The 25,120-nt window shown below is 39.8% G+C and overlaps 1 protein-coding gene across 1 annotated transcript in view; it reads right to left on the reverse strand.

The window, feature by feature from the left end:
- Positions 1-24,486, reverse strand: part of zmp:0000001236 (mastermind-like protein 2) — a 41,462-nt gene extending 16,976 nt beyond the window's left edge. Inside the window, exon 1 of the mRNA XM_053320943.1 lies at positions 24,076-24,486. Coding sequence (XP_053176918.1) covers positions 24,076-24,486 — 411 coding nt within the window. The remainder of the gene's footprint in view (positions 1-24,075) is intronic.
- Positions 24,487-25,120: the final 634 nt, after the last annotated feature.

A 25,120-nucleotide genomic window follows, 5' to 3' on the forward strand; every position in this document is an offset into this window, starting at 1 on the left:
ACATTTCTAAACATGACCTTTTCATCGCTGCTTACTAACATCCTCTGACTGTTGCAGTGAGGAACGCGACTGTGGCCATGTCAACAGAAGCTATCTGCTCCTGGGAGCTGGAAGGCCAGTAGCTTGTGTGTCAAGCTGAGCAGTGTGGTGATGCTGAGCACTGTGGATGGGGCTCCGGGTGAGCCATCACAGGGACGCAACACCAGGCCTCCTGGTACCATCTGTCAGTCCAGTGGCACGGCCCTCAGAGCCATGCGTGCTTTAAGGGTAAAGGTTTGAAAGTGTTCGAAGGTTTTGTGTCTGTTTGTTTGAGTATGAGACAGAGGCTCAACAAAAGATGGAGCTCGCCAGCCTTTAATCTATTCACCAGAGCCCTGAAACATGTTGCAATCTGTTCCTGCGAGAGTTAGAAACCTTCCTCTCGGCATTTGACATGGAAAAACAGTCCCAAAATAAAGGACTAAATATGACTATTGTGTTCCTAGGGAGACATAATATTTATGCGGTTCTGCAGGTTGCATACTGTTGCAAGAGGGGATTTCAGCCCGTTTATTGCCAGATAAGAAACAAGAGCCCACAAACAAGTGCCAAAGATCAGCTGTCATACACAATTCAGCTCTGCTTGCAGAATGCTGAGAAAGTATTTTAATTATATTGTTTCCACTGCTAAGCTGTAAGCCATGGTGCTATATCTAGTGAAATTGAATACAACATTCTCGAAAACTTGACAATTTTAATTATTTAAGGAGAGGTAAGGATGCTGAGGCTGAGACTGCTACGATACACTATGTACATTCACAAGGCAATTTATAGTTTCAGTCAAATCAGGTCAGGGACGACAGGGACTGTCATATTCTGCTTTATCTTTCCTATAACCTGTTTTCTCTTTTTCATTCTCCTTTTCTATTTGTTAGTAATAATAATAATAATAATAATTTTATTTATAAAGCCCCTTTTAAAAACAGTTTACAAAGTGCTTTGACAGACAAAGCAAGCAAAAGCATTACAATAAAAAACAAGACACACAACACAGAGAGCGGTAACAAGACTGGCATTGACAAGATGAAGGTAGAGGACAATGGAATACAGTTGGAGAATATAAAAATATATAAAATAAATTAGACAAAGTACAAATAAAAATAAATAAAAGACAGTAGCAATAAGCAAAACGAACAAACAAGCAAATGACATCACATAAAAGCTAGTCTGTAGAAAATTAGTTTTGAGAAGTGATTTAAAAGAAGGTACTGAATCTGGGAGCCTTATTTCCTCGGGCAGGTTGTTCCAAAGCTGAGGGGCCCTGATAGCAAAAGCACAGCCCCCTCTAGATTTCAGCCTTGACTTTGGAACCACCAGAAAGGCCCCACCCGAGGATCTAAGGCTGCGGGCTGGCTCATACGGAGTCAACAGATCGGTTATGTAGCTGGGAGCTAGACCCAGGCGTGTTTTAAAAGTGATAAGTAAAATTTTAAAATCAATTCTGAAATAAACAGGGAGCCAATGAAGAGAAGCATGGATTGGGGTGATGTGATGTTAAAAACCAGTAAGAAGCCTAGCTGCTGCGTTCTGAACCAGTTAGAGGCGAGAGAGACATTTTTGAGGTAACCCGGAAAGGAGAGAGTTGCAGTAATCTAAACGTGAAAAAAATGAAAGCATGAATAATTTTTTCCAGGTCAGAGTGGGTGAGCATCGGCTTGAGTTTGGAGATTGTTCTTAATTGTAGATAACAGAACTGGACAATTTTCGTGATACTAAGAATTCTGAGTCAAACAGGACTGCAAGATTTCTGGCAGTGAGCTTAAAAGGCGGAAGTAAAAAGCTCAGAGAAGTTGCAAGCAGACATACTGTTAAAAAAGTAGCGGTGGACAGGTGTATTTTGGTTAAAAGTTAATTGATTTAAAACCACATTGGATAAAACTGCTGTATGGTCAGACACAGATATTCTTAGTCTCAAATTTTTGGGGGCTGAGACCACAGTGTAAAACCAGATCTAAAATGTGACCTTTGGAATGTGTTGATTCTTGAACTGCCTGGGTGAGGTTAAAAGACTCTGTCTATAATTTGTTTTTATTCAGCACATTTCAAATAATGGACAGATGTGCCCATGTTTCCTACAATGAAACAACAGAAATGTTCCCAGCTTACTATGATTACACACTACCAGCAGGAGAAAATACAATAACACTTTCTACCAAGGCCATGTCTACAATGCATCATAAACACAATGCATTATAATCTGATTATAGCTCTACATAATTATAGTTAAAAGCACTTAATTTGAATGTTTTATAACAATAATCATGACACATTATAAAGAATTTTATAATAATATTTTCATAATACTTTATAATTGTTGATCACTCACTGACTTTTCTTTGCAAGAATCATGGCGTATTTGACTTCTCATAATAGAGTATTATCAATGCACATTAGAATCACTTCTCACTGGAGTCACTTTAGCTGCAGGTAAAGTAGAAATTGTTTCAGGGATTATCTTGAAGCAAATGACCACTTATAGTGACCTATAATTAGCTTGTAATGTATTATATCTGCCTGTACCTCAGGAATTGTATTACTTAATTTAAAGCACCCAATAACCACTTAGAGTAATTCATAATCACATTATAATGCATTACAACTATGTGAATTAGTATGCATTATGATCCTTTCAAAAAAGTGGGTGACCAGCAGTTAGTAAGTATTATGATACTTGACCGTTTAAGTCATTATAAAATGCTACTTAATGTTAAAGCACTATGAATATTTAAGAGTGCTTGTGACTATAACTATACAGTGCTATTAGCTGATTATTTTGCAAGTATGTTTCAAATGCATTATATACATCGGCATCGTAGAGTATTACCAAAAATACTGACGGTTTTGCGTTTCTGGGTCCAACCTTTTTCGGCTTTGATTTCATGATAAGGTCTGCATGTTACTGAGAATAAAGGAAATCTCTTTGAGGAGTGTAATGAGGCAGTGACAGGCAGAATATAAATTGAATTTATATCTACAGATATGCTACACAAGCATATACTGTCTTTCATGAGAATCCAGCAGGGAATACTGCACTACATATCTATTTAAACAAGGTTTGGAGGAAAGTTTTTATTCCAAAAATGAGATATGTGCCATTTGATAATCTTGGCAGTTAAACTTGGCATTAAATTAAAACAATTTGCAGTATGTTATGTTAAAAAAAATTAGTGCTGACAAAATTATTACACCATTAACGGCTTGATTCTATTTAACACAGTATATTATGAACTCTAAGTTACTCCCTTTTCTCAAAACACTTACATACAAACATATTTCCTGTACAAAAGAAACATATTTATTCTGTTTCTACAGGGCATGTGCCATAAGGTTGCACAGAGACGTAAGCATAGGTTCACTGTGTGCTTCCTTAATCAGGCTGGTGCGTGTTGGGACATAGAAGCACACTGCAGAGGTGGGCTACTTTTGGCTCATCAGCACTTTGCATCCCCACACTTCCTGACACAGTTGTATTAGATTGAGGCTGCCCTCCAGAGAGCAAGCAGGAGAGAAGGATGAGCAGCAGCAGCAGGAAAAAAGAGAGAGAGAGAGGCAGCTTTGTGGCAGCCTCTGGGAAATGGGAAAACATGATAAGAGCTCCTTTGAAGAGAAATCATCCATTATGTTTACTGAAGGCAGATTTTTTTAACTGTTACTGTAGCTCAGGCTCCAACATTCCATGGAAAAACTTGGTAGTTTAATAAAAGGCAGCTTGCACACTCAAAATCCTGTTCAAGACACTTCCCATTCAAATATCGGCTCGCCATTATCCAAATGCAGATTACAAGGCAGCATTCCAATCAGTCCTTGCTTTGGTATGCCCTTTGTTCAGAATCAAGCAGACGAGTTTAATGTGATATCCCGGAGGCTAAGGGGGAAGCCAGAGGAAGTAGCTCCAAAAATATGTAGGGGCTCCGAAGAAAATATGTGGGGCCCCTTAAAACAAAGTTACAAGCAACTGCTGCAATCGCTGCAGTCACCGTTCACCGCACACCCATTACATTGATGAGAGTCATGAACTGAACGTGGCTGGACAAGTAAAGCTGCTCCTCCCAACAAATGTGAGTTGGATATCCAAGTCATGAGGTATTTTAGGATTATTATGGGAGAATACATTATTTTACTGATTATAAAATAAGATTATAAAAGAGTGTTTTAGTCATAAATCTGTTTGAATAATAATAAAAAACAGTATCTTTTTTAATTATCTAAACATATTCTTAACATGGACAGGTAGTTTGAATGGTCTACTGTGAATAGTAGCTAATATTCATATTCTCCTATCAAATACAATGACAGGGAGTCAAAGCTGTGGTTCCTGGCCCCATTATTCCAGGCTGGCAGGATAGTGGTAAAGTGATCCTGGGAACAAATATGGGGTGTCTGAGTGTGCGAGGAAGGGAGTAACAGACTCTGTCAAGGCATCACAGCCGCACCAGCTAGGGCACGCCACTGCAGGCGTACCACAGGTCACCAACATCGCAGTGACAAGCCGTCACATCACATCATCCATGGCCATGTGGCTCACAGAACTCCTGACACTGCTGTCGCCTCTCATCTACATGTCATTCTTAAACACAGAGACGTTTACTGAGGAGGGCTGAGGGCTCCCTGGACTCAAGAGCAATCCCATGCAGCACCACTGTGGCTTCCAGAGTAAAAGGAATCCCTTCAATATGGCAAACGGTAAATGGACTGCACTCACATAGTGCCTTTCTACCTTAATGGATGAAGCGCTTTACAATTTCTTGCCTCTCATTCACCCATTCACAAATACACACACACGCCGATGACAGCGGAGGAAGCGTGGCTGCCATGCAAGGCGCCGGCCTGACCATCGGAAGCAACTCTGGGCTTAGTGTCAAAGACACTTTGACACATGGACAGGAAGAGCCAGGGATCATATCTACCTCCTGAGCCACAGCCGCCCCGAATGAATGATTTAAAGCAGAACATGACACGATATGTTTAAATTCATTGGCCATAACACATTGAGCAAACTGGAAAATAATCTGCAGGTTTAACTGTCCAATCTCGACCTCCCACTTTGGCCTGAGTTACATTTTTGTCTGTTAAAGACAACCGCTACCTTTGTCTTCACAAGTCATTATACAAGACAGAATAGAGGTAATAAAACAGAAGATGTCCCACCATTTAACAAGCATACAACCATGAAGGGCTTGCTTGTCAGCGGCACATCAGGTTTAAGGGTTTCATTTTGCGGCAACAGGCTTAGATTCTCATTGGTTCAACACTCAAAATGCTGGAAACACCCTCTATGCTATGTTGCTATTCCAATTCACATTGGATACTGTACCAAACATACTGTAATACTGTACCAACAGGATGTGATGTATTCAACATGATGACATGTTTCTTTGAATTGTATACGTGCTCTGGGCCTATTTGAGGGTGAGAAACAAGAGGTAAGAGGCAGTTTTTAGGCTGGGAAACTGCTTGAGGGTGTGGGAGGGTTAACATAAATCAGAACATTAAAGGCTTTTGAGGAGCAAAGGCTTAAAAATAAGAAATTGACAATATCTGCAAACACCAGAGGTCACTGTGAGCATAAAAAACAGTTAACAATCCTGTTTGTTAGGATTAGTTATTTTATTATCACACTTAAGTAAACCAGGATAATAGCAGCCTTGAAACCTGGCTCTTTCAGTAACCTGGAGCAATTTGACATTGGTTACACACACAGTTAGTTTGGGTCCTATTCTTTTTATTTATTGAACTATGACATTACATAAAAATGTAACTAAGTGCAGAGGTATGACTACACCTAGTAATGAGGCCACACAAAACAGGAGACAGAGCAGACTGATGATTTTGCTTCCCCTGAAAACAAATCCCTTGTTAAACAGGTCTAAAGCTCTCCTAGCATGTTTGTACCCTTAAAAGGCCATTGCCATACAAACACAAGTACCTTTTTCCCAGCAACCGTCAAACACAAGGCCCGCCTCCGGTCATGCCACAGGAAAAGGCCCATAAGCAGGGAACAAGTTCCCTTCCTGTTTTCAAAGACGATTCCTATGGCATGCAGAACCGTTTCCTGCTTGCTAGGCTCATTTCACCATCTCAAACATCTGGCTGCTCTTCAGCATGCAGCTGCAGCAGGGTTAGAGCCAATATTGCCACTGCTGAGTTGAGCAACACAGTCCTGAGCTATTCCAGTAATATATTTGGCTACTCAAAAAGAAAATCCCATCTAGCTTCATGAGCTAGATGGGATTGCAAGGCATCCAAACAGTGTGCATTATTCAGCATCTACAGAAATAATTGATGAAATAATCTTTAATTGTACCATATTTAGCACATATCAGTGTTTATGTTTTACTGAGCTATTTGGATTCATTGATGTGTCATTTCCAACACAATGCCTGCAGTTCCAAATCAGGAAGCAATATCAATACCTGATGTGATTGCAGTAAAGTGCTCTTTAGCAGCATTGCTGTGCCGATTTCCCAGTGAAACAAGGATCCATTTTATATCCCGTGGGAAACCTGGGCTGAGTGGTTGCTGTGCTAATGCTGCTTCACTCAGCCAGGTCTTGATAAGCCTCATGCTTTTAGAGGGGGGGAAACACATTTAGTGTTTTAAACTGCTTCAGTGGAGTAAGCTTTGAAAAATCCACTAGTTGAAAAGGGTATACTTGTTGAGTTTTGTCATCTCTCTCTCCACTTTCACTTAAATTACACACACATGCATTAACGCAGACGAGCAGTCACACTAATCTGCACTCTCTGCTGTGAAACAATCCTCAGCTAGTTCAGTTTGAAAAAGGGACTGCTGCAGCTAGAAAGTAAGAAGAAAAAATAAATGAGTGGGAAGCTTTGTTTGACTCCCACTCCTATCAGTTCTGACATTCCAAATAAGGTCTGTGTAGACCGGCGCTGGCAGAGACGGACACAGAAAACTCTGCAGAGCTCTCACTGACTCCAACCAAGGAAAAAAAGTGTGTGTGGTAGGGGGAGCATTAGGGGATCATGGTGCAGAAAGTATGTGACCTCTAAAAATGTATCATCAGCCTGACATTTCCCAGAAGGACAAAAACAAAACATCACATGATTACTAATATATCTTAGATTTAAGCTGGATACTATCTTAGATGAAAAACAAACAATTTAGTTACATTCAAAACTGTTTGTCTTGATTATTGATGGCTGTGGCCTCAAAAAAAACAACAGTTGGGTTTTCACACTGAAAAAAGTCTTTGGATGAAGTTTGCCACAGAAAACAAAAAGAGTGAAATTCATAAAATCCATGGGAATCATGTGGTGGAAGAAGTCTGTGCTCTCAAGATAAATGGTACAGTAAGTTGTAATGTCAGTTGCCCCAAAATGACCTATCATGGTGTTTTCAGAAGTCATCTAGCGGATGTAGTGACTGTGACCTGGAGAAGTGGCACAGTTCAGATGACGTCTATGAAGTTGATTCAGAAGTGGCAGAGTGGGTGAATGGCTTAACCCAAATTTGCAAATAATGGACACTGAAGAGTTGCGACAGATTGCTGTTCATTTCCTGTTTCCAACCACAACTGTCACATTTCCAACAATGTGTTGGGACAATTTTAAAAAAAAAAGAGAAGAAAAGAAAATTGTAACTAGGATCTTACTCTAACCTTAACCCTGTGGTGTTTATTGTTGCCATGACAAATAAGGTGGCCTAACTTTAAGGAAGTGGTAACTTTAACCCACACCACATGTTCCTCTAACCTTAAAAAAGTGATGATTTTAACCCAAACCATAATCTTTCCCTAACCCCTAACCGGGTGCATAAACCTAACCAGACCTTAACCACAGATTTGTCACATCATATTATAAAATCCTCTCTCCTGTGTGTCATTCTGCAGTGCATGGTTAAATGATGCATTCGGTAGTTTCATTTGAAGGACTTGTTGGCTTGAACAGTAAATTAATTGCTGCACTAGACAACTGTGCACACTGCTGGCTTTAAATGTTAGTATAAAGTATAAACCCTGACAAATCACTATATTAGAAAAAAATATATACAAAACACATAGCAGTGAAGAAACTGAGTGTGTTTATACTTCTCTCTTACAGCTCTATTAATCATTATTAACATTTTCATATTTATAATAATGGGCAACGACTGGTCATCAGTGACAAACTCAGAGAATTACAACCTAACTCTGTTGCTCTACAGAGATTTTTAGCCTCTACTGTCTTCATCAGTCAAATGTCTACCCGCGAAAGAGCTCAGGGGGTGGTGAACAAAACAGAGCTAAAAGTCACGTTATGCACCTATATTTGTCAGGTGGCAAGGAACGTGTTTCCAAGTGAACACAAATGTGTTTACAATGAATGCTAATGTGTCTATTTCATCTTGGTACACATCATAAGGCGATAATCATGTCAGGACTGTGTTATCTTGGTTTGCTCTCATTTGAAGAAAACAGGACACCTTTTCTCTTTTGCTGCCCTAATTTGAAACTAACAGTGCCGCTTTCATGGAGAATGTGTATTCTTGTGTGCACGCAGAGGGAAAAAATAAGACATTTCATTCCAGGGGTTGCCTAAATTGCCTTCCCATGGCGCCCTGCAGGTACTGAGCTCACCACAGTCTGGGCATGGTGGCTCTCACAGTGGCAGGGAGAGTTCAAGGTTGCAGCAGAGCTTACATCTCTGAGCAAGTTTCTGCATGCAGGCAGCTCTTGTGTGTGTCTAAATGAGCCTTGTGAATCAGCGCTTTAGGTCTTCTTACATGTTGCAGCTGGTGAGAGACACTATGTACTTTCAGGTAGTAAAAAAACAACTTTCCCACGATGTGATCAGTGATATGCGAAATGTAAGGCAAACACAAAGCTACCATTGTGATTTCAAACTTATAAGACAACTTGTTCTAATCAAGACAACTGTGGGGGACAAAAAAATCACCTAAGCAACCTATCTCATCTCAAGATAGTCCATAGCCATTAAAAGCAAGCTCTCTGTACCTACAGTGGCATCTGGTCAAGTAAACATTTTGTCCGTTGCTTGGAAGTAGACAAACTGTTCTTGATGATGAACATTTTGTCAGTGTTTTATAGGCCAAGTCCCATTGCTGCATCTGTAAGACATAAACTACACTGCCTGATTGAAATTGTTTAGCTTATGATTTAATATGCTAAATAAAATTAAACACTGAAAACTATAATTCTAGTGCAACCACACAACTGTGTTGCAATGAGAAGAACTAAGTCAACTGACAACAAATATTTATGTAACAATGTGTATTAAAGCATTGAATGGACAGTGACCCTTCAAAGTGCAGTGAGGAAAACTGCTTAGATGAGATATTCACAGCCATGTGGCTATCGTTACAGCATCTGCTAAAGGAGGAAGCACAGAATCTGGTCAAATCCCCTCTGCCCTGGTTCATAGCACAACAACAACCTAACTGGGCAGAGGCTGTCAAATGGCAGATAAATTGGTAGATCACTGTGATAACAGAGGTTGGAAAAATCGGAGTAAATGTTAATCAGCCTCTCACTTCCTTCCTTTTACTGTACACACGTTTCTATCAGCTATAGAAAAAGGATGTTGAGGCTGAATTTGACCATTTTATACATTAACAGAACAGTAAACATTTTGTAAAAAATGTAAATGTGGACATTGATGTCATTCCCCGGCAAACAAATGCAACATCTACCTTTAGGCCAATGTGATGAGATTCCGGATATTACATTTTACATTATAGTGCTGTCACATTCGATAGCCTGTTAAGTCAAGGCCTTGTTCATGAAACTATCTGCATTTTCATATGATATCTGGTCTGGGTGTAGGAGATTATCCTGCTTGCTTGTGTGGATTTCACAGCTCAACTGACAAGGCGTCATTTCACTGACTAGACAGCTGTTTTTTCCCCCCTCGCTTTGAGTACTTCAGGCAAAACAGATGAGCCTGGTGATTCAAACTCAGCCAAGGCAGCATAATAGAGGGGAAAATTCCCTCTTACCAAGGGAATTAATTCACTAAGAATCACAATGAGGACAAACCCTGATGAATATAAGTGTCAGTATTTTACATCAGTGCCTTGAAAAGTTGTTCTGATATAATGTACTAACTCATGGAAGGAGCATTAGGCCAAAAAAAGACTACAGACTGTTCTACAGTGGTCTTGTTAAGCACCACTTGTTCAATTTTATGGTAAACAAATATTTAATTAAAAGTAACTTTTCCTGCAGTGCAGAACTTTTATCGTCCGTTACATTTGAGGCCTTGCCAAACGAGTTCACACAAAGCTGATTAAGCAGATAAAGCTCTCTGCATTTCAAAGTACAACTGGAGTTTTTAATCGGGGGTGTTTGACATTCCCGCGCTGGCTGGATGAATGCACACTGCGCATGGACTATGGGCACAGCAGACACACTAAAGACTTCCGGTTAGCTCTACGCTACCTTGAATGGGGATAAAATAATTTAATCATGCAGCTCCTCTAGCCTTTCCAAATGTTATCGGACCGAATGAATACAATGCTGATAGCGAAATTAGTCATTTTTTTCAGGGGCTGTGAGATGCTCAAAAACAATTTATCCACTGTTTTAAAACCATAACAGTAGCGATGGAAAGGGCTATAGCGGAGCCTAATACGCAAGTGCATTTCAACAGTGTTTTTGTTATTACTCTCACTAAGAGGGCAGAGAAAAAGTCCCGGAATAACCAAGCAAGTCAAATCATCTGTTGGCAGGGCCACAACAACAGTTTCAGTCACACCAGTACTGCCTATCACCTAGATAACAAATAAATAAATGCCGCTCTGTAACTCATTTCCTCTAGATGGTGTAAATGATAAAAGTGCAAAAAACTGCAATTGCAACTGTGCCTGCAGGAGGCAACATCAACATACCTTTATTTCCTACTTAAAAAAAAGAAAAATGTATATTCATTTAGCATATTACATCCCGACCTCAAGCAATGTCACCGCTCTCTCACAGCTCCCGTTGTTTGCATGAGCATATTAAGATTTTTAAAATGTTGCTTTTTAATAATAATAATACGGATCTAAATTATATAAATTCACATTGAAATAAAGGGCTGTCTTAATTATATTTAAGGCTGAAATTAATAACAGACAACCGATATACTGTATATCTATTATTAGAGTATTAGCAAGTATCAATTGTTACAGGACACTGTTTACAGGTAACATTTCACACAATAGAGGATATTTTTTTCCCTTTTACCGAGACGCTCCACCCAATTGTTATGCTACCCAAGTGAATTGTCAAGTGACGTGAAAGAGGATATGAAGTTAGGAGGGTTTCAATTCATTTTACACGTTTGACCATGCATGTGAGAAGCTGAACCACAGAACACCATGCTGTTAGGTTATGGCATAAAAAGGCTGGCTTTGTTGCCGGATGTGGGAAAAACATCCAATAGACTCTAAAAAAAGCACAGGAAGGAAACTGGGGGTGGGGTGGCAGTGAGTAGCAATGGGGGTGTGGTGGTGGAGAGTGGGAGTGAGAAAGGAATGTTCTCTTCACTCTCTCTTTCTCCTTCTTGTTATCATGCATACGCACACATAATAACCCCACTTTCTCGCTAACAGCTACTGTATGAAAAGAAAGCTGCATCAGTTTTTTTTTCCTCCTGCGAGCACGAGGACATGAGAGTGAGCTTCTACTTGCTTAATTATCATTTGTAATCTCATTTTAAAAGAACATGTTTAAAGGGGCCCTATTATAGGAACGGATCCTTCTGTTTGTGTACTTGACAGTATGTGATTAAGTTCCTTTTCTTTCTAGGTATCTCCAACTACATTTTATACAAAAAAACATTATCATATTCTTTCATCTTACTCACTTTAAAGATGTTCATACTTACTTACATACTCATTCTTTAAAGCAACTGACACAGTGGAAAATGTATGAGGTAAGAATGCATCATATCATACATGGTCAAGAGCTGCCAACCCTGGATTAATGATCCAGGGTTGGCAGCTCTTGACCATGTATGATATGATGCTAGTTTATTTTAAGGGTTAACTTTATTAACATAGGTGTAATCAAACTTTATTCACATGTTAGAAAACCACACAGACTCTGGATGTAAAGGTCAACCAATGGACTACACATTTGATCTAGTCTTACCTTGCCATTACATGTCTGGTGTGAAATTTTACAAGCTAACACATGTTACATAAGAGATGTGGAGATATTGCAGATTCACTCCATTAGTTTGTTTAAAAAGCAGCACCCATGTAGTTATAAGATTCACCTCCTTAATTGCTGTAGCTCACTATCATCTCCAGGAGGCAGAAATCACCACCTGGGTTTAACAGATGGATTAAACATGCTTTGGAAAATGATACAGAATGTAAAAGGGGTCAAAACAACAATTAAGGAGAATTAGGAATCCTTTTAACAATACTACAAGAGTGTGCAGAGACCTCTTAAGGAGAGGAATGTGAAAAAGAAAGGTTAACACCTGTACAATGTAATGAAATATGTTATGTTATAGCCTCAAAAATTACAATTGTAAACAAAACCTTTCTATGTGAAAACAATGGTTGAAATGATTGAGTTTCAAAAAGATAGTGTCTATTAACAGATGGGTTTCTGTTTGTCTATTTAATGTGTATTTATCGCATACTTCTAGCTCATTAGGCAAGTCTAAAATCCAGCTATTGGTTACAGTTGTGTTTAGACAACTTAAACAAGGAAGGCATGTGTCTTACCATCCATCATCCAGGCATTTTACTGTCTGCCTCACTATTTCAGTGAAATGTCATGTTTCTGCTTATTCCTCCCTCATATCCTTTCATGGTGGGAAGGCAGATTTGTCTGACTTGTCATGCAAGGAGCACAAACAGTATTTACAATGAAGAACAGTATGCTTCTGTTTTTGGTCTTTATTATCTTCCTCTACTGAACTACTCCAATGTACATTATCTTACCACTTAACAAAGTAAAATTTGCAGCATGTGAGTACTTACACCCAATGGAGGTTTGCCTCATTTGTCTCGAAAAATCACAAAAATGACATTTAACTACCCTTTTTTTTAAACCGAAGAAGGAACATTACCAAAATCATTACTATGATAATCAAATCATCAAATCAGTGTACAGATAGTTTTCTAATATAGGTAAAAAATAAAAAAGTGAAGTTAGTGTGAGATAGCCACCAAGCCATGCAGCGCCTCTGTCACTGTTAAGCCTGTTTCCTGTTAAGACCAGATTGTCGATGATTCGACAGGGCAGATAGAGACCAGAGATCCTCCCCTGGTTTCACCTCCTGTGTGTGCTGTGTATGCAACAGCAGTGTCTGTGTGCCTCTAGGCAAGGTGGAGAGAGAGCAGGCGCCAGAGCATAGCTCAGCACCGTGACACCTCACCACAGCAGAGTACTAACACAAACATTCCAGCTGCCACTTCTCAGCCTTATTGGCAGAGCTGAGGCAAGGAACAAGACCATCTATGTCCTCCTCAAGACCCGTATCTGATGCTACAGACAGGATGGTCTAGTTGCCTGAAATATCCGAATCTGGCAGCTGTAGATTTTTAAAGGCTGATACATCATCAATAATATCTATAGTTTATACTAAAGCAGCTGATAGCCAAAGTATTGTAACTGATATCTAGTTACTTTATATTTTACCATGTTCATGCCCCAAAATTACAAGAATTTAGGAGTTCCTTGACATTTCTATTTTGAGACGGGTGGGAAAGCCTCTGAAATTGCGACCAGCAAGGGAACATTCCAGTTTATTACAACTTAAATTGGTCATGACAATACTGTACTCATTTGTGAACACAACAAAATCGCTATAATAAAGTTCAATGAGGCGAAAATGAGAAGGTAAATGATCAAACAGCTAACAAGCCAGAATACCAACCACAATATTTTGAGGTAAAACCACTAATATAAGAATGTAAGAATCCCTCATTGCACTCAGCTGATAGGTCAATGTTAAACAGTGAAGGGCAGTTTGTTTTTTACTTCACAATAAATTTGGCTTACCTAGGAGTTTGTGTTTCTTATAGTGTGAATGCTTGTGTTTCTTGAAAAGTCTGACTCCTTTTTAGTGATACTGTTCCCATACAGCCATAATTTATTTTGCGGGTCAAATGTTATCCAAATAATAAGAAACAATGCCAAAAACTAAGAATAAACCAGAGTTATACTTCCAAGTCTCCACTGAAATGAAAGTAATTATAATGTTTTAACAGGTTAACAGCCCCGTGAGGTAGGCTGAGACAGGAGTGACATAAATTACATTTACTCTTAGTACACTTTTTAGTGTAAAAATCAACTATTTTTATACCGTTTAAGTTTTTTTTTTTTTTTTTTCTAATATTGTACTTTGCTACAAGTGACGGCCATTACAGTGACATAAAAAAGTCACAATAAACCATGTGAGATTGGAACAAAAGAAAAGGTGCAAAATCAGCAGCTGCAGCAGAGAAGAAGCTGCTGGCGTGTCTGCAGCAGCAGCAGGTCAGCGAGGATGAATGCGCAAAGAAATTAAACTTAGAGCAGATTGTGGTGCACTTTGTGGTGAACGCCACTCACAGAATGCCGTTCAGATAGGTGAGTACAACAAAAAAGTCATTGATGGTTGCAGCTCACAGAGGAGAACATTTAACAACAGCATCTGTTATGTATTTATTCTTAGTTTGGATGTGAGCGCTGTTTGTTAGTGTGGTTTGAAATGGGTTATGTTGTTCTGATAGTTTATCAGTAAATTAAAAATACTTACTTACATGAACAAAATATTCTACTACTCTTTCCCAACAAGCTAGTCAGCTACCCACTGTGAATAATGGTCTGAAAAGGTCTGATGTTTATCAAATCACCAATATTGACTCAGTATGTTGGTTTAACTCTAATTCAAATGCTAAATGTTAAAGACATGACAGCATTCACATTGTGTGTTTTGCCAGATAGTGTTATTGTCAGTGTTCAGACTGAGAAAGGGATATGCATAACATTCATTCCTGAAACAATGTCAGCAACATAATTTCAGACATGTGAAAATTGTTTGTGTCAGCTAGGCTTGTGACTTTCATCTTTCATATCTTTCACACATCTATAATACACCTCAAGGACAACTGTAGCAAAGAACAGAGCATTACCACGATGCAAATGGAGTTGAACTATGACTTAGACCCCAGAGAACTGGGGCGAGAGGGAGAGAAGAGAAGAAAAAGTGAATGCTTGTGCCTCTTTTCAGCACTTTGCAACTCTGGAGCCTGGGAACTTCAGCAGCTTGGCCAGGCTCTGAGAAATATCCTGAGCTGTAATGTAAACATGTCTGAACTCTGATCTAGCATGGCCCTCGCCTCCCCCTCCTCCCAGTTTAACCCGGCACTTTGTGAGAGGGGTTTGCCAGTGACATCAGGAGCCCACTTTCTCATTTCCTGAACGGGGTAATGACCCTGGGGAGAATATGCTGTTTGAAGTCCTGCAAATAAAGCTGCTTTGCTCTCAACCCAATTGTTCCTGAGCAGAAGAGCCGGATAACTGACAACGTTTGTGCTTCAAATGGTTTTATCTGATAAATAGATGTGTATAAACCTATAAATCCACATAAGGCTGGTAGCTGGAATAGGGAATTTCAGCAAGGTAAAGACAAAGACACTGAGTGTACATGGTAATACGTAAGTGGACCTCCACACCCAATTCTCCAGTGGCAACTGTGATAATCCGATCTGTTTACAACCGCAGCTACAACAAGTCCAGGAAACTCTGACATATCAGGTGGGTGATTGTCTGATAAGTGTGAGAACAGTTATAGATAAGCTCCTGTTTATCTAAACATCACACAACTGTCAGTTCTAGCAGAAAACCTGCACATTTGCTGCCTTTGTACAACATATGAATGCTAAAACCAAACATTCATGGTTAATACAGAGTTAAACCTTTGTCTATTTTCTGGAGCTTGTCATAAACAAAGCAGGAAAAGACTGCTTGCATTTTGCTTGTGTGTGTGTGTGTGTGTGTGTGTGTGTGTGTGCAACTTGTCTCCTAAATTCACCTTCCATGCACTGCACATAAAATACACCTGAACATGCTTGTTCCCACAGGGCTCTAGTTTCAGTAGTGGGTAGCAAAGCACTTGTGGAAAGACACTCCAAGGCACAACCCCTCCAACCCACCCCCCTCCCACCCCTCCACACACACACACACACACACACAATCCTGCCCTCTCTTCAATTAAGTCAAGCAGGAAAAACCTGACAAACCTCAAAGAGCTCTCTCAGCAGAAGAAATCGCATCAGGCATGAGCAGATACCTCTATAAGGCCCCTGTGAAGATATACTGTAGATGTACATAAACATGGTCCAGTGACTGCCCCAAGCCTCACATATAATTTTATGTTTAAATTCCAGATGATGAAAAGCCATGAAAAAACATCTTCTGTAAGTCAAATGGATGTATTAGTATAATAATATATTAGACCTCCTAAAATTCCCCACTGACTACAGTTGCACAGATGAGATTTTTTCTGTGTCTTGAGGTCCACGTAACGCTCGAAATTCAAACAAAGTGCTGGCAACAACGAGAAGTGCGCTGAAGGCACAAAACAACAACAAAGGGATACAGTAGGGACTCTCTAATCCAAACCCTTTGGGACCAGAGGTATTTCCACCCAATGAAATGTTCCCTTGGATGAAAAGCTGAATACTGGGGTAACTCATTCAAAAACATGAAACAAGTATCCACACATATTCACATGAGTCTATTGCAGATCTAATTTGCAGTTGGAGGAAATTCACACAACTGTGCATGGTTTTCATACTGCAGTTTAGGGCAAACTCGTCAGATTGCAGGTTAGAGTTTTATATACTGTATATTTACTGTAAAGGCACATCACAGGTTGCAACTGATATTTTCTAATTGATAAATCTCTGTTAGGTTGGAGGAAAGACTTTTAACACCGGATGGCCAGTGGTTCCAGTACAACTCCAAGCTTAATTTGCCCTGAAGGCCAGACTATTACACACCTCATACAGCAGGAGAGCAGACCTGGCCCACCTGGACTGTTGGAGGCCCCTATTCCTCCAATACCCACTTATACTGTATCATCCCTTGAAGACTGAGGATGAGATGAGTCTACTACATGGTTTCGTCAGCACTCTTCAAAGACAGATACAGCCTTCCCATCGACTGCTGAATAAAACATAAGGTGCGTGCGGCAGGGTGGGTTGTGTATGTGTCTATGTGGTTGAGTGGGTGTGTGGGGGAGTGGGAAGGAGGGAGGAAAAGGAGGGAGGGGATGAGGAGATTCTTAAGACTACCACTACTAGAGATACTGTATAAGAGATCCATGAATGCCTTTGATTTGACACACATCCTCACTGCCCTGCTGGGCTTCTGAAAACTTCTGTCTTCCTTGATTGATATGTGGTTCTCTGTTGATTTTTTTTGTTTTTTTGTTTTCAATTTGTGTTTTCTTTTTCTATGCGTGTTTTATGGTAACGTGCAACTTGTTCAAATCTAAATGGGTCCAGATAAGAATGAAAGTGTGCTCATTTCAAGAGTATGCAATGCAAATGTTGCCAGGTACAGAGATGTCCCAGATTCTCTGAGCATTATTTCAAACACACTGCTGCTGCTGCTGCTGCAGCATAACACCACATTTGCTGAGCCTTGTCTTTTTTTCCAACTATTTTCTACTACTTGATCATCATAAATGTATCATCCAATCAAAAAATGACAACACTTTAAGCTCAACATCTACTTAGACTGATTTCTTTTATCAAAATGGTTAAAAAAAAACAAGCAGGTTTAGTCTGTATTTACAAAGTGAGTGATAATAGTGTTGATTTACTATACCAGCAGCTCATCTTAACAAAGAAGATGAACATGATCCATCTTTTTCCATGACAATAGAATTTCAATTAGCAATTGAGAGATAATAATACTAATGATAGATGTACTTCACAAGGGAGGGAGCACAATACAGGCACTAAACTTGAGTCAGACAAGGACATTTTTACATCTTGCTAAAACCGCACAATCAATCAATACTAATTTCTAATCCTTTACTCTGCTTTACTGACCAATACACCTGTGTCATGTCATGTGTATGGAGCCTCACAGAGCAGGCAGAGAAGTCATTTCACATGTTCCTTACACCTTTCAATCATGTATGTTCACGATCTAACTCTCACAATAGGTTGTCTGTAAACTTTCAACACTTATTCACTCCACATACAATAACACTGAGCTCTACGGTTGCTGTTAAAATTCTGCAGAAATTCTTCAGAAATTCAACTCCCTCCTTCCCTCAACTCTCCTTGAGCTCAGGGACAGTCTGGGTCAAGCTTGCTCAGATTTTTTCCAGCACATCACATGAGCAGAGCCGTGCACACCACCACACTCAAATGGATATTGTTGCAAATAAATGTTTCAGACCTGAGTGTCCTGTCTCAAGTGCATTTTTGTTGAGGGTCGGATGTTCATATAAACTGTTTGGGGTTATTTGTTTTCTATATATTTTACCATTTTTATTAGCAAAAAACACTTCCTTTTCTACACCACTGAGTAATACTCAGCTCATGGAAGCTTCTACCGTACATCTGTTGTAAACACCCACTGTCTCGTAAGTCTTTTCTGGGAAAAATCCACGGGTGCAGAGGAAGTGATGCATGTTTTCTGGCATTAACAACAATGACTTGGAGCTGGGTAGTCAGCAACAGCCACCATGGCTGGACAGACAAGGAAAAGGGAGCCACAAAAATGATAATAATAATAATAAATGATATAAAATAAATCAGAATACACAGCTTGGTCTCCTGGAGGCAGTGAGAAATAGCACAACAAGGACTGCTCAGCACCAAAGATGTCCTCAAAGTCCAAATGAATCACTTGGATTACAATTTAAGCTTTCTTTGGACAGCATATGATTTGTTGAAGATCCTGACTTATGCCATCATAATATTGGATAATACTTTTTTTTTTAAACCCTGCATTTTATAATATTGGAAACACAGTCTCTATAATACTGTATTTTTAGTCATTAACTGAAAAGGATTGAAAAATAAAGCTCCTCTGAGAAATGTCAGTCATCAGTGAACTTTGGTTTTGTGCCACTTAAAAATCTGGTAACTGGGTTGGCTACAGAGAGAAGAAGAAGGTGCGTGTTGAAGCTTGAACTCCACTCTCCCTCGAGGACACAGCAATCATGATCACAAAATTTATGTGTAGCTAAGTTGTTTAGAACGCATGTATGCTGATGTTATCATAAAACTATGTTTACTGGGGAATAGAGACATTAATTTCATGCATGATTTAGCCAGAAGATGATACAGTAGCTATTAACTAAGTCAGAATCAACATACTGTCCAAACAAATGTCCTCCAGAGGCAGTAATTTCCTGGAAACTGACAAGCCACAGCATTAGCCTGTGTGTGATATTAACCTACCACTTCCCCCCTTCCTTGAAGACGAGCTACGCTAACATGGCGCTAGTTGGTGCTAAAAATGTATGAACTGCCCTCGGATATGTCTGTGGAATGTCGAGAACATAATGTTATATGGCCCTAACTTTTATTACATAAGTCAGTACATCTGGCTAATGTGTATCGGTCAAAAAAAAAAGCTGCTGTCATGTTTCTCTGAGCAAAATGTAATGATGATCGTGTCTGTTTATGTGGTGTCAATCTGAAGACACAACACAGGAATTTATAGATGGAGAAGGCACCGCATCCACTTAGGAAACATGCTGCTACTTGAAATTAATCTGGAAATACTTGAGTTTAGTGTAATTAGTATACAAAGAACAATATAATAAACCTACAGTATGTTGCATGGTGAATAAGGTGTAAGTCTTGGATCATTAAATTCTTCTGATTTTACACATTTGCAGCATTTGTGCAAATAATTGAATATATATAACTAAACAACCTTTTTTCAAACTATTATACATATATATATATGTGTGTGTGTGTGTGTGTGTGTGTGTGTGTGTATGTGTGTGTAAACAGACTATGACATTGACTACATTTAAAGTGTGGATATTTTTTACTTACAAGAAATTCCCACTGGAATTATAGAACACATATTGAACACATATTCCAAAAAATACACTACACATGAGGAGAACTAGATCGAGGCTGTGTTTATATCATCTTGGAATGGGCACTAATCCCAAATAGTAGGAGGAGATTAACAGATGGCTTTACTACAGTATACCGAGGCCTATCTTAATCAGAACACTATGAGATGCTCCACTCATCTCATAGCTGCAGTGCAGTCTACACAATGAGACAAGCTTAATCACATCAGGTTTACAGTGTAGTTGTGCTGTCAATAAACAGCAAACGCAGCATTTCCAAGCCTCACTACAGGGGACTTAAAGTAATTCAGCATTCAGACAGACTAACAGTCAGCTACTCCTAAAAGGAAAAAAAAGTCTTCCTATGACAACATGGAAGTGATCTGTGGGATGAACATGGATCCTTGTTGCATCCACAGAGTTGGGCAAGGCTGTGGGCTTCACTGTGGGTGGCCCCCATGGACCTGGGCTAATTGTTTCACATCACAGCCGAGCCAGGCTGAGATCAGACCACCGGCAGCTCTGATTCAGGCAGTTCAACAGCCAAACAGGGTATGCCAGGAAACATCATGGTGCACACCGCTACCCACCCCCCATATATGCACACTATATATCTATTACACAAAACCACATGAGTAGAAGGAATTTTTTCTTCATGCGATTTGAGTAATCTACCAATCCACTGGCCAGCTGGTAGTTGTAGTTATTCAGTGATAATGAACAAAAAGATATTCTACATGTTTATTCCTATAACCCTTTATGGATTGTGACCTCTTAAAATGTCAACTTGCAACTCCTAACCAATGGCCCCATATGTATACATACAGTATTGTGAATTCAAGCAAAGAGTTCATTTATTTCCTTGTTTTATTTGCTTAATTTTTGAAGATTTAAATATATCACATAATTCCACATGGGGAAAAAAAGGAAAATTAGAGCAAAGTTCGGAAAAAATAAACACAGTTTTGTGGAGCGGAAATATATTTTTCTGCTTTCACTTGCAACTCATCAGATTTATCTTGCAAACTTTCTCTGGGGTCAATCCTTAGGTTGGGAACCGGCGATCTGCGATCAAAGGTGCAACTGACTGCAGTTGCTAATTTTGACCTTTTGTCCAAGGTGCCACAATTATAGCAAGTTAACACATAGCCTATAGATGCCCTTTAAGAGTAATTTTGACATTGTTCCTTTACCGGGTGGCCTACAGTAGAGAGTGGCAGGAAACATAGGGAGAGAAGAGCATGCCACACAAACAAAGGTCTGTGTAGACATTGTGGTTATATGATTTATGTTTCAGACCACTAGTTGACCAGAATGCCTCACTCTCTGGCTTTTAAAAAGAGCTGCCGTCTTGCGGTAGACTTGGACACATAGAGTGGACAAACACAACAAACACATCAGCACTTTTCTCTATAAAGACATGGAGCTGTAGGCCTATAAAGGTTCGCAGATCTGTCACTAGAACAAGACTGGGAAATAACAAAATCCTCCCAGTGCACACAGGACTGTTAATCACCAGGCATCCCTTGCCTACCGCTTTTTTCAAGGCCTGTTTGACTCAAAGTAAACATGTGCAGGAAATGTATTCAGTGGCTCTAAACATTTATAAGGGGGCCTTGTGGTTCAAACAGTTTCATGGCCAGAACATCTTTCAAGAAGGTGCTTAGTGAGCCATTTGTTAAATGCATGATAATAGGGCATGACAATGCATGCAGCAGGGCTGTATCACTGTTTATTAAGTCTTTAGTTTCTGTACTCACTATCTGTATTGTTGATTTACAACTAATAAACAATGAATTAATAAACAATAACTGAATAATTAAGATGGTTGCTGGACCCTGATCTGATGAAGTTGAATATATGTACATCGTAATACATTGCCAATGTTTTATAAGCTCTACTTTGTGACCCATTTATGTGCTGAATGCATTTACCAACACAAGTAAGAAGGGAAAGGTTGAAAAGCTGGTTATGAAAAAAAAACACAATCTGAAATATGAATATTCAGAAGCTTCTGATTAGTTCATGGAAGCATTATGGAAAATCATTTTCGTAGGATAAGTGAGCTCTCATCTCTTCTTCTTTCCCATTTCTCCAATTTCATCTAAAAGAATATCCTTTGTTAATCTGGTCTCAATGAGCACCGTTGCTCACTCCCAGCCAGTCATAATCCATTGTGTTGTTTGCCCCTCATTTGGTGTACATTTCCATCACAAATTCCAATGTGAACAGTCAATAACATGCACAGATGTGGCCATTGTAAATGCTTTACTTCTTAATGCAGAAGAATGTAGTATGCTGAATTTATGCTGCGCTCCAGGAAATGTTTGAAACACAAGTTTAACTCTTTTTAGCCAGACCTTATGAAAATATACATTTTATTGGTTGCAAGGGTTATTACTCTGAACATATTAGTCAAGAAAACACTCCTTACAGTATTAATGCTGGAAAGATCCTAAATGCATTTCAGGGGGATTTCAGCAATGACTGCTGTTCTGTTTCACCCAATCGTTGTGAGTTGTGAAAAAACCTATTAACCTCAGGGTTGATATAAACATGTACGCCAGGACTCCATTTCCTCCTCACCATCTTGCTGCACTCATCAGTTTTATGTAGAACACGCTACTCCAGTCAAAGTCAGTAAAAATGAAACATTAGCTACATGATAACAATGTTCCCTGACCTCTTTTAGACAGCCAGTATAACCCATGGTGTTGTTGTACCTTGCCTCCCATCATGTTCTATATTCATACTGCACATAACAGCATGGAAACTATATGTGTATAGCTAAACTGCATTTTATATACAATAAATAAGTACAATAAATAAAGGAACATCTTTTTTTTTGTACTTATGTGCAATCAAATACAGTTGGGTGAAATGTAGTAGAGGCTGTCCCCATGCCCTATTCTAGTGATGACAGTAAATGAACTGACAGTACAATCATCACTGCCCTTTTACGGCTTTACTGGGGGAAAAAATCATAATGTTTATTTTTCCATCCAGCATCTCAAGCAAATCTAGAGCAGGAACATTGGCCAGCCTCTTGACATTATTGAAATGCTGCTTGGGAAATAATTCACAGTCTAGATGTTGAACTCCCTCGTGCCCAATGAAAGAAAACAACAAAATAAATCTCACATCTCACTGGCTGTGCCCTTAACAGATGCCATACAGGAAGTCAGTCCTATCAGCACTAGCAGGCACACAGAAAGCCCTGCTGTGCTCACTGTTAGATTTTCCTGCCCTGTGTTCTTTGTAATGCTCTGCTGTTGAGTGTGACGTCCATTATTCTCATTATCCTTTCTTCTTGAAATTTCCAAAATGACTACTTTAAAACTACTTTGAGTAACCCTGTTCGATGACAAGGAACATCCCCTTGAGAATTTCCTAATTCGTGTGACACATAAAGGAAACTGAATTATCTGCACTGCAAAATGAGATACCGATGCATATTAAATGGGTTAAACAAGCCACAGAATGCATCTGTCCCTCTGTTTGGATCATCTGCACAGTAGAGATGCAACATTTGCAAAACCATTTCCTCTGAATGGATTGATTTGTAAACAGGCTTTGTGATCATCTGTCATCTGAACTACTTCAAGAGCTCCTTTAATCAGCATTGGTCTGAATTTGGTTGTAAGATTGGCCAGAGTCTCAACAGTCTTTTCATCATCAAGGATTACAAAACAAGTCTTTTTTAGTAATTCGTGTACAAATATTATAAAACATTATTAACTTGGCCTGTATCTCTCTGCTGACCAATGGGTTGACACATTAAATATCATGGAGGGGGAAAAAAGTATGAATTTTGTAGTCTGGTAAGTTTGAACAGAACTTTAGCTGTTTTCTTGTCATCAGAAGTAACAACAGTCATGTCCATCACCACCATGATAATCACAGCCGCCATCATTACCACAAGATCATCATTAGCATGCATCATCATCATCACGCCATTGGTGGTAATGATGATAAATCATTATTACAACCATCACCATCACAGATAACTGCTGCCACCCCAAAAACTCACCGCTATGCGTGTAGATATCTTCTGGTCGCCCTCTGAGCCCTTCTGCTCTCCGTTGGCCCTGCTGTACTCTGAAGGCTGCTGGGTCGAGCCCCGGCTGACCTTGGCCTTTCGGTTCCCAGGCCCTTGGTGGACTATGTTAAGAAGGTGAAGCGTACTCTCATGCTCCCGGTCCGAGTTCTCGGCCTGACCCCTCTGGTAACGGTTCTCGCAGGTGGAGTGGTGCCTCCTGCACAGCTCTATGCGGGCGCGCAAACGCTCCACTATGGCGTTGTGCAGCTGTGGCACCGCGGAGCCTCTGGAGGTGGCCACCACCGGGCCGCTGCCAACCACACCGGACATAGACCCTAAACCAACACCCAACATGGGTACGAATGCCCCGGCAGCGGACTGAGCGGGGGTCGCTTCTCCCATGCCCCGACAAGTTTAGAGACTGAGGTCCACGGAGCTAATGATGGACCACAGTAGAGCATGGAAGAACACAAGACGTATGGACTCAGCTATGATCCCATGTGGAAAAGAAAAATAGTAGACTGCACGCACAAAGTCACTCGAGATAAAGAGACGACGTAGCTATGTTTTTTTATGAAGGATACGTCCAGTTAACTGATGGTGAATGTTGAACTGACACAAATGATTAAACAAAGCATTTGCCTGTTAAGTAAGATAGAGTCACTATAAACTCAGAGTGGGTACCACAGAGACATCAGAAAGTCCCAGTGTTAGAGGATTGTATTAGTGATTTCTTCATCAGGGCTGCTATGTCAGCTTATAATTAAAACTGAACTGATTTACAAACATAAAAGCCTCATGGTTTCACAGCTGGAATGAATTCGCTCTTGCTTAACCACTCGACCTCTGCTCAGATAAATTATATTCAATAGGAAACCCGAAAGATGATTCAAAACCACAGCACGCACAACTTCAGTTTCACCGATGGATACATCCCTGCCAGATTGTCATCTTACTTTATCGCAAACATCCACCCGCTTTGAAATAGGCTAGTCAAGAGAGTGAGGCTGCCAACTAGAAATTCAAAGTGAGAGAC

Source organism: Scomber japonicus, chromosome 6 (assembly GCF_027409825.1).
Source record: "Scomber japonicus isolate fScoJap1 chromosome 6, fScoJap1.pri, whole genome shotgun sequence".
NCBI lineage: Eukaryota > Metazoa > Chordata > Actinopteri > Scombriformes > Scombridae > Scomber > Scomber japonicus.